The 11,695-nt window shown below is 37.3% G+C and overlaps 1 protein-coding gene across 3 annotated transcripts in view; it reads left to right on the top strand.

The window, feature by feature from the left end:
* Nucleotides 1-11,695, top strand: part of LOC106880246 (synaptotagmin-17) — a 102,020-nt gene that overhangs the window by 60,969 nt on the left and 29,356 nt on the right. For all 3 annotated transcript variants that reach the window (XM_014930110.2, XM_052967805.1, XM_052967806.1), the window contains one exon: nt 1,272-3,785. In XM_014930110.2, coding sequence (XP_014785596.1) covers nt 3,762-3,785 — 24 coding nt within the window. In that variant the 5' untranslated portion in view covers nt 1,272-3,761. The remainder of the gene's footprint in view (nt 1-1,271; nt 3,786-11,695) is intronic.

Here is an 11,695-nt window from a genome sequence, read left to right as displayed (position 1 = left end):
AAGAGAGAGAGAGAAAACTGGGCAAGGTGTCGGTTATGTGACACATACGTGTGTGTGTGTGTGTGTGTGTGTGTGTGTGTGTGTGTTTGTGAGTGTGTAACTCCACTAACTATACTGTCCAGCTACAAGAGTGCAGTGTCTAGCAGCATTCTAAGTGCCAAATGGTCAACCTTGGTTTACATTTGATTCCGGGTTGTAACTTGGCAAACGATGACCACATCTGCTCATTACTGCCATTATACAGAAGTTGTGCAGTTGTCGTAGGCTCAGTTGACGCCTGCACATCTCGAGATACTACTGTACTGGATGTTGACAACAGGAGGGTTTCCTGATCAACGAAACCTGTTACTTTCCTTTAAATAAAAGATCATTTGCATAAAAGATTTCAAACATGAAACGGCTATGAGGGTCTATCCGAGTAAAATAGGAATCACAGAGTGTTCATAGGTAAAAAATGGTTGAGAACCACTGATCTAAACCGTCGATCCAGTGATAAAAAACAATGGTACGTATGAACCTACCTCGCCAGGTGTCGATTTACAAACTCATTTTTATTAGTTAATATATGTTCCTGTAAAGGCGGCCTGCTGGCAGAATCGTTATCATGCCGGGCAAAATGTTTAGCAGCATTTCGTGCGTCTTCATGTTCTGAGTTCAAATTCTGTCGGGGTCGACTTTGTCTTGCATTCTTTTGGGACCGATAAAATAAGTACCAGGTGAGCACTGGGGGGGGGGTGTAATCGATTTACCCACCTCTCCAGAACTTGCTGGTATTGTGCCAAATTTTGAAACCAATATATGTTGCTGCTAATACGCGGTAATCTGCCAGTGCAGTTCCATTTGTATCCAACACAATGACGGTGACACTACCCACGTATGCAGACACTACCCTTCTGTGACCCACTTAAGACGGAATGTCTCACATTTCCAATCTCGGCAGCAATGGTTCTACCATCTGCAGAGCAAAGAGATCAGAAAAGTCTTCCTTGACAAACCGAGCGTATGATTCCACTACACTTAATATACATTCACTCTGACGCAACTTTATCTTTTCAGCTTTTGGATGTTAAAACAGGGAGTGACGAAAACCTACTGGAATCCTGCTTTTAAATATAAACCTTATTAATAAAACAAAACAGCCATGTATATGAAGAAACTTTATCCTAAACATACAACCTTATCTAAACGCTGAAAACTCTCCCCTAACATTAATTTATTTCTAAATGTCCGTATATTACTTTATAATGATTTTTACTTCTTCTGTTTTGCAGTGATCAATGAACCAGAACAAAATCCAGCTGGTCAGTCAGCCATAGAAAATGCCATCAGAAGGAAGACTAAGAGTCTGCCTCAGTGATTACTCAACTGGATCGAAGTTCAGCTGAACCCTCAGCCGTGGCAAAAGTCAGCAAGAATATTGTTCAAGAAATAATCACCTGCAGTCAGAACACTGAAGCCCTGAGAGTCATTCCCAGTGGTCAGTTTGCCAAATAGGAAAGCGAAAGAAGATACCCATTGCAACATACAATAGCAACGGTGATCAGTGATCCTGGAGAGAACAAGTGATAGTAACATTTGATAGGGTTTCAACCTCCACGCTACTGCACTGGCACTGTGAGTCTTGAGGCGTTACACCAATTGTTACATCTGTTATATACGTAACTTGTTCTTCTTGTTAGTGTTGTCGTTCAAATCGAGCAGACCAAAATATAACTGGTGTTTTATAGACGTGTCGGTATATGTACTGTAATGATACATTAATATTTTGTTCAAAAGTTTGACTCGTGGAGACTGTGGGTATTGCTGTAGTCCTGTCGCTACACACACACACACACACACACACACACACACACACACACACACACACGCACACACACACACACACACACTCACTCACTCACGCATGCATACATGCATCTACACATGTGCTGCATTTCTTTCAAGTCTCTCTCGCTCTCTCTCTCATTCTGTTAAATACCTTGCCTCAGCGATTTCTCTGTCTCTTTTTTCTCTTTCTCTCTAGTTAAATAGGGTAGATAAATAGATAAATATAGCTTATCCTATTTCCTTAAATAGTTCCCTTCCAACTCTTTCTCTTTCCTTCCCGTTCTCTTACGCATTCTCACTCTATTACCAACATTTACACAAATGTCCTCACGCATAGCTTTGTGTCCTTCTTGTGAAAAGCTTCTTCCAAGTTCCACTCATATTATCCCACTTCAACATTTCCAGTAAACTTGGTAACATACCCATACACCTTCATTTGCATCCATACAAATCTACACATTCAAGCATGGGAACAGACAATATAAAGGCATGCACAATACATGCACATTACTCCTCAAGTCACGAGGTAATTTTCAGTCAGCCATAACAAAAATCATCAAAAGGGAGGTCTAAAAGTTCACTGTGATTACTGAACTGGATCAAAATTCCGCTGATTCTTCAAACGAGGCAAAAATCACTCGGTATTTGAAATCTTAATTTGTCTATGGACCTGGTAAAAATAACCACTACAGGAGAGTACAATAGTATGTTGGTCTGTATGTGCGACCTGGACATATGTTACGGATTTCAAATACCAAACCTCTTCATTCCAGCTTACAGTATTTCCAAGAACTTTGTCTCCAAATCTTCTTCGACCCAACCATCTGAGTGGTCATCTATGATGAATGCGTATTACTGCAAATTGCTCATGTCTCTCACAATCAAGTGATTTTAAAAGTACCAGCGATAGTCCAGCGAGAACACGACTTTCTACTAGTATACCACTGACGAAGCCAGTCTGCTGCCAGTATAAACAATAGTCTATTGTGAATACACTTTAGAAACAGTATAGTCCAGTAAACATAATCCATTTACTGCCATACCAACAGCAGAATTGAAAACATCTCTCTACCACTTTAACAAAGTTAGTCAACGGTATAAACATCATTTTACCAGTGTACTAATAGTAGTCCAATGGTAGTCCACATTTTACTATATACCAAGAGTAGTCCACAGCGAACAGAACGTAGTACTAATATACCTCAGTGAACATAACCCTGTTACTGGTACACCAATGGTAGAAGACAGTAAAAGCAAAAACATCTTTCTACCGGTATGTCAACGGAAGTCCTCTGTAAATAACCATATAATGAAATAAATAACCAAATAACCATACAGTTATTTGAAATGGTTCATGGTCTCCCAGAGAATACACTAACCATATAAATTTTATTTTTCAACAATCCATATACAGCTATACATGGTTCATGGTATTCTAGAAAAATTACCAACCATAAATCAGTTACTTATGCACATGATCGTATAGCTCTATAATGCTCATCCACCGTCCATACAGAGCTTATTACCCATATAAATTTGCCTATGGTTCATTTTTCTCCTGAGAAAACACCAGCCATATAAATGACCACGGTCCATATATAGTTTACTGACTTAATATATCCACATACGGTTCAGGATCTTTTTGAGAATACACCAACCATACAAGCCGATTACTCAGAATCTGTATAATGCTTATTGGCTGCATAAATCCACCAACAGTTTATGGTCTTCTGGAGAATACATCAACCATATAATAATTATCCATCCACAACCCATGTACAACTTATTGACTGTTATATTCCAACAAAAGCCTGTCAAAGTACATCAACAGATTTTCCCAGTCGTACAGATTCCATTGATGGTTAAACTGTGGTACCCCACCTTACAAGCTTAACGTTTCAGTTTTCTTTCTGTGCCAAAGAAACCTCTCAACCATGACCGATTCAAAATTCAACAAGGTAAGTTACTTGTTTAGTTTACTTTATATTTTCACTTTCTCATACCTTATCAGAACGATATTGGGAGAGAGGATGTAACACTTGCTAGAACCAGTGGCCAAATTTCCCTCTCTGTCATGGTTTCCCAAATTAATTTTGTCAATGAACCTTTACACAATTTTCTAATAATCACAGAACCAAAATTTATATATTTTACGAGCAGTCCTTCCCATCTTAATTTTAGTAAGGCATTAAATTAACCAAAAATTGCTTTAGAGAAATAATCTGTTCATATAAGAAAAAACAACATATAACTATTCTGAATATAGTATATACCATTTTTATAGAATACATTTTTATCAAATTTTATTTAAAAAAAAAAACATTTTTCGCAGAATACCGCGAAAAATTTCTATGAATCAATTTTGGAAACCGATGTTGCCGGTTTTAACCCCAGAAGGAGCCAGCTCCAGCTGGTTATCGATGCAATCTGCATCCAATATGTAGTGCAAGCGGGGGGAACGAATCCCTACTATGGAGTTAAAAACGGTAGTAACGTCAGTTGCTACGGAACAGCCATATTGATGTGGCGAGAAACATTACTTCTCAGTATAGTTACTACTTTCATCTCTTATAGAGATTTTCTAACTAGCTACTTTGTTCTTTTTGGAAAATATTTCACTCTTAATAGGCCTGCTGGATAAGCACTGATCTGTGGTCAAACAACAAAAACAGCTTGTCAGAACTGCATTCTACTTCTGTCCATAAACCTCGGTGATAACTGTATTTGCATGAGTATTCTTTATTCACGTTGGCCCTCATAATGATCAGTTGAGAACAATTGACACCTCTCACTCACAACGTCTTCATATTATTCCAGAAGAAACTCAGATTCAAACCCTGTGAAATTCAAATGCTATCAAAGAAAGGTTTGCTGTTCATAGAATCATCATAGTTTATTTTCTAGGCGTTTGAACACAAATCTAGAGTCGCAGTCTTCGATGACACTGTTGATAATAATAATAATAATAATAATAAAAACAAGAGCACTCAGAGAACGCAAACTTCCGCCAAGGCAACACCAACGTCCTCTCGACGATTAGCCAGAGATGATTTTTAAAATGAGAATATCTGAAATAAACTCGACTGCTCTCACAAACGAGAATACTAAAAATGAACTCGACCGCTCACAAAAATTAAGTAAACAAAACAGGAAAAATTATGCAGAATCCTTGTCCAGTACTGGATCGATCCCAAAATCTAATCAGTTCGTGCCAGGAAAATTTCATCCGAATCCATTCAGTGGTTCTTGTGATATCTTGTCCACGGACAAACAAACACGGCTGAAAACAATCCCTCTGCCTTCGCTAAGGCGGAGGTGATGATAATAATAATAATAATAATAATAATAATAATAATAATAATAATAATAATAATAATAATAGGTAAAAAGGGGAAAATGTCACTTATCTTCTGAGATTTTTCAGTCAACACTGACAGAACGATCCAGGCTAATCGACCAGACATAGTCATTAAAGACAGGGAATAAAATACTCGTAAACAAATGGATGTTCTTACTGATAAATATATATCTGTAAATAACTTGATAAATTAAGTAAATATAAGGACCTGGAAATTGAAATACAAAAGATGTAGCATCTTAACTGTTCCTGTTATCTTGGGTACCCTAAGTAAGAAAGGGATGTGAAAAGCATCTAGATAATATTCCAGGAGAACCATATCTCAGAGAAACCAAAATATTATGCTAACATGTACTGCCCACATCTTTAGAAAAACCCTATCAATTTAGGGTGTTATATGAAGATATTTTGTTAAATCCCCTGTCATATCCCCTTCCCAAGCTTTCAGTCATACTGTGACATCTCTTATCCTTCACTGGCCCTAGTACACTGGGTGTGTCTCGGCAAGTGATTGTAACAAACATGCAGGTTAAGAGTAAATAATAATAATAATAATAATAATAATAATAATAATAATAATAATAATAATAATAATAATAATAATAATAATAAATAACATGAAGAGAACTAACAGCTTCAGAAACAAATGTCAATATGACCTGGTTAAATGATATAATATATGCAGCAGCCTCTGTGGCCACAAAAGAAGCTGGATACCCTCTCAAACCCACCCAAACAAGAGTATCACTATCCAATCAAACCCTGTGGATAAATAGTATCGAGAAAAAATATAATATAAAAGAAAAGATCTGTCAATTCTTAATGAAACTAGTAGATATGCAACACTACTAATAGAGGTAACTCGAATATGGAACCTAAAAAAGGAAACAATTTCTATTATAGTAAGCGCATTAGGTATGATAAAAAAACATTCAGACAAATACATAACAAAAATACTAGGACTTACAACATACAGAAATAGCTCTATCAGGCACCGCACACATCCTACGTAAAACACTTTCAATAGAGTGAAAATAAGAGCACCACAACAAACCACAGCACATACCCAAGGAACACAGAGCTGCGCTCGGTAGTGCAGTGAAAGCATGTGATAAAAATAAGACTACTGAATAATAATAATAATAATAATAATAAAACCCTGATGCAGTACCAGGCAGTGGCTCTTATGGCTTTTGATCTTAACTGATTGGAAGTGTTATCATGTACATTGTTTTGTCTTGATATAAAAGATGGGCTACATCAAATATTCTGCTCAATACCACAGATTTGCTTGTCAGTTGTTTGATCTTAACCAGTTGAGCAAGTTGTCCCTTAGTGTCTTACGATATGTGCATCACTGATCACGAGCAGAGATAGTGAGAGAGTATCATAGCCATGTGTTGAGAGGAATTCTTTGGAGTTTCAATAATTCACCTTTGGAAACATGGGTATTTTGTTCATGATCCTTAAACAAACCTTCTTCAGAAACCTTTTGAGCAAGATGGGATACTCAGCCTGGAGAAAATTCTAACTGGGCCCCACCTGCGAGGTCCTGCGCTGTTTATCTTGATATGAGATCAGAATGTCGCGCACATATGGTTGTGATGCATGTACCTGGTGTACACTTATCAAATGGGTAGTCATGATGGGTATATTGGGCTTCGTATATTTGTACCCTAGTGTCACTTTGATGGCATACACTGCTCTCTCACTCAATAATAATAATAATAATAATAATAATAATAATAATAATAGTTTCAAATTTTGCCACAAGGGCAGCAATTTTGCGGGAGGGGATGAGTCGATTGCATCGACGCCAGTATTCTACCGGTACGTAATTTATTGACGCTGAAAGGATGAAAGGCAAAGTCGACCTCGACAGAATTTGAACTCAGAATGTAGCGACAGGCGAAATACCACAAAGTATTTCGTCCAGCGTGCTAACGATTCTGCCAGCTCGCCGCCTTAATAGAAGTAGTAGTGGTAGTAGAAGTAGATGTTGTTGTTGTTGTTGTTGTTGTATAGCATAGTTCGTCCGTCGTTGTCAACGATGACCAAGGACAATAAATGGTAGAAGACGGGGCACGGTGTGTCCGGCTGTCGCCAATCAATCTAATGCATACACGGAAACGGAAGGCTCAACCGCAAGTCAGGCACTGGTGGTCCTCTGGGACTGAAGGCAAGGAATTGGCTCTGGGATTGTGCATCTTTTTGTGCCCTTTCAGTCCTGTTCTGTTCGTAGGAGTTGGCACCTCTGTTGGTGCATCTTCGTCAGGCAGGACGGCCTTGCGCTTGCATTTCCCAGGTGTCGGGGGTGATCTCAAAGCTCTTCAGTGAGGCTTTGAGTGTGTCTTTGAAGTTCTTTGCATGATACCCTTTCATGATACCCTTATCTTCTACCAGTTCGTTGTAAAACAGTTTCTACCATACATGTAGCAAATGGTTTCTCTCTCCTGTGTCCTGTGTTTGATTTTCCTCATCTCCATTATTCATATTAACACCATCACCTGAGCCTGAGGTGTAGTGCCCACACTGTTGCATGTATTCAAGCACTGTCGCATGTCTCCAGTTGAAGGATACCCTCCTTCTTCAATCCTACTAGCTTTGGAGACTTTGGAAGGGTTCGTGTGAAATATTTTTTCTATTGACTAAACGATAGAAACACAATGAAGAATAATTTTGGGATATCCTTGTGGTCTACCGAAGTCATTATGATCAAAAGTGCCATGCAAACCCCATCTTATCACATACTGATGCGGGTCACTTCCGCGTTCACCACTTGCCTGTAATGTACTGCAAATATGATAAGCCAAATGTCAACATCAGTACCAATATCTTTATCGGTGACTCTTTGTGGCACCAACTTTGGGCAGGAATATGGTGTATTAACGCTACTACCTGTCTCTTTATCTCTTTTTCAGAGTGTGTTTCCATGTTACCTACCCTGTCTAAGAGTGCACATTTCTTCCTATTGTCGTGAAGATGCATGAGAGGAGATGTTCTCCTTTTAATTGTTCTTTCAAGAGCATTGGGAAACTCTCCCCAAAATTTGTAATACGGAGGTCCGCTATTTTCCTCCTTGCTTTCTCTTGGAGAAATTTCTTAGCCGATGTGATTATCAACACAGTTCCCCAACAGTTTTTTAGCATTTTTTTTTATGCCGGGAGCTGACTCATATCGAAGAACTCCCTTTAACCCATAACGTTAACAAAAGATAAACTGTTGTTTCCTTTTTACTATTGGATCTGTTTATATTTATTATTTTCTTTTTCTTTTCAACATTATTTATCTATTTATCTTTTTATTGTTTTCCATTCTGTGACTGCGTATTTATGCTCGAAGCTTTCTGCTTATTTAATTTTCCCATTATCTGCTTCTTTTTTGTTTTCATGTGTTTTCGAGATTGAAAATAATTGGCTTGTGTATTTCATTACGTTAATAAGGTTACTGCTACTACCACTGTGGCGAGTAGTTCTTTCTGCTATTTCTGAGACAGCCATCTTGCAACACGAGTAAATTTTGCAAGTGCAAGTCAATCGCAGAAACATATACATTTAAATATAGCAATGTCAAGATGAACCCTTCTCTACCACAGGGAATTGGAGTGGATTCTTTATAAATCCGATAGGCTTTCTCAATATTCCAGAATGAGAAACAAACAAAAACAACTTTTTTCATCAATTAAGTATAATAAAATCCTTTTTTGTCTTCTCAAAAACTACAACAATAATTATAATGAATTCTGAGTTAGGCACAAGGTCACAATTTTGAGGGGTGATAGTTTGTCCATTCCAATGACACCCAGTATTTAGCTGGTATTTTATTTTATTTTATTATTGCCTTCCATGTGATGAAAGGTAAAATTGACCTCGGCGGGATTTGAAATCAGAAGATATAAAGCCAGAAGAAATATAAAGCATTTTTCTTAATATTCATCCACCTCTTTAATTTATTAGCCACAAGAAGTTGAAGAGACACAGAAAAATACAAAGAAACTTTAAACAAATGGCCTTTCAAAGATGTTTAGGGTGGGACGGACAAGTTATACAAAGATGGCGGAAAGGATAAAAGACGTTATAGTAAGAGGAAATTTGCTACGGCACGGGCGGACAGCAGGAGAAATCGTCAGAGAACTTCTGTCAAGCAAGTTTTTCGGCCCGTTAGTTTCTGACAATGTAAGGGAGTCAGACCCACCTAGGTAATGACTCGTTGGTGTCCCTTGCTGTTTTTTGAAATGCCATCTTTTAGTGAAGTTTGAACTTGAAATCTTCGTGTGATTTTATTTCCCTGAACTGTTATGTGTGTGTCAGATAATCCTATTGTTCGACGAATTGAAAATTTATAAAGCAATATTTACTCGGAATAAATAACAAACGTACGACAAAGCATATGATAACTTGATCAAGATATCTAAACAAAATTTTTTTCTGATTTCGATTCCAATCTACTTTCCTGACATTCCAAAATTTTCAGTGACGAACTTTTGAGTTATCATTGTTAAGTCATCTCTGGATGACTGAAATTTAACTCTTTATTAAGTCTATCCGAAGGCTGTACTAGTTGCCTATCCTTCTTATGTTCTTTAAAATGTAATCCCATTTCCTTCTCGATCTATAATTCGTCTGTAAATTTCTTGTGAATGTTGTATCTACCCATATTGCGCCAGTTAGGGATTGACATCGTTATCAATGTTTCTGACAGTAACTTTTATACTTCTCTATTTGGGTTTGTACCTTGCCTTGTCCCCTATTTTAAAAAACAGAAGATAGTGCAATATGCTCTTCCAATTAAAGCATCTGCCAAGACTGCCACTAACTTTGGCTTGGGAAAGCACAGATAGGATACTTTTTATCGCGGGTCACGGGCCTCATTGACTGGTTGTAGTATATTGGCATTTGACCAGCGGGCAAAATACTGCAAGGCTTTCCATCTTTCAGCAAAATGTCTTATTAGTGCTTTGTTAGTTTTGAAAATGGTTGTGCATTTAATTTCGCTCAGCGATGAGGCTTATTCTTCCTCACATGATATTCGGTCTGCTTCGTAAGATCTTATTTAATTGGTCGTCTACCTTGGACACCCAGTTTTATGATATACCTGGTAGTCAATTCAAGCCATTCCAAGGTTTGTATTCTTTTAACTGTCTTCTGTGAGTTATCAGTAGCTACACTTTACAACGATACATTCCCTTTCAGCACCCTTTCTGTTCTTACAATTTATTGTTCTGCAGATATGTAGCTCTTTGTAATGTAATGTGGGATATAAAGGCTTTGTATACTGATAATTTGTTATAGGTTTATAGTTTTGTGGTAACTTTCTAAGTGCAATCCCATGGTCATTCATGACCGAAGGGGTCTCCTCCTATAGTTTTGTGGTATTCTCTGAGATGAAGTAGTGTAGGTTTCCTTCTTCGGCATCCAATCAGGTGTTGATTCTGGTTGGCTTATAGTTTCATTAAGAGGTGTTACTATTTATCCATTGGTACTGATCTGGTGCTTTAGTCAGATATGAAAGACTTTGTTGATCCCAAGTGCTTTCCACTTACTTGCCACTCTTAATGTGATGATGATTTCCTTGTCGGTTATGGTGGACCATATATGCAGTGTTAATAGGATTTTTCTCGTCTTTTTGATCCATTGAGCATTTTTATTGTATTTATTCTCTTGACCCCCGTATTCTTTTTCAACAACCTTGGATTTCTGTTGGTGATGGCGTTGGTACTTTTAAGTATTATAGTTTTTTGTTAATGTCTCAGTCGAATTTTTTTAGTATTTTATTGCAATACTTTATTCTCCTGGAAGAAGCGTTCATATTTTTAAAAACGTCTTATTCTGCATGTTTTTCTATTTTTTTCTTTTTGCTGCTATGCTTTGTTTGAGCCATTCTTTTGCTTCTAAGATATATTCTCCTTTTATTGATCTGATTCTTTTGTTATCTTTTTTGTTATCCTTTTTTTTTCTCTTTTTCATTTCGGACCCCACTTCCTTTTCTAGTTTGCAAAGTAATGATAGAGCTTCCTTTCCTTTCTTAATTTATGTAATATTCTTTCCTTCCATTTTGTGGGGTGGTAATGCTTGGCTATTAGGATCAAGTTCGGTTTACTTCGATACAACTACTTCCGTTGAATAGAACAGATCATTCAAAATGTCAACATTAAGGTGGTTTGTTGCATTGGGTAATTTATTGTAAGCCCCTGTTTTATTTCTTTCTCTTTCATAAACTCGTTTATTCTTTTGTACCTTGGGAAGGTGATGCAATTGATCTTCGTCCATTTCTATACTGATATTATTTTCATCTAATTATCTATTAGATTTAGAGCTTCCTCAAAATTATCCCTGATAAATCTGCTGCAATATGTGTTTCATAGTCATGCAATTCACTTTATTTCCCCGATTACTTCCGTTGAATATTCATATCTACCATAAGTTTCCTTAAGTTTTCTATTAGATTTAAACCCAGAGATTCTGCTGGTTATTGCAATACGTTGATGTTCTTGCTTTTAATGGGTTCCTA

The sequence above is a fragment of the Octopus bimaculoides genome, chromosome 5, assembly GCF_001194135.2.
Source record: "Octopus bimaculoides isolate UCB-OBI-ISO-001 chromosome 5, ASM119413v2, whole genome shotgun sequence".
In the NCBI taxonomy this organism is placed as follows: domain Eukaryota; kingdom Metazoa; phylum Mollusca; class Cephalopoda; order Octopoda; family Octopodidae; genus Octopus; species Octopus bimaculoides.
Note: the sequence above shows the minus strand (reverse complement) of the source record. Positions and strands in the feature narration are given on the sequence as shown.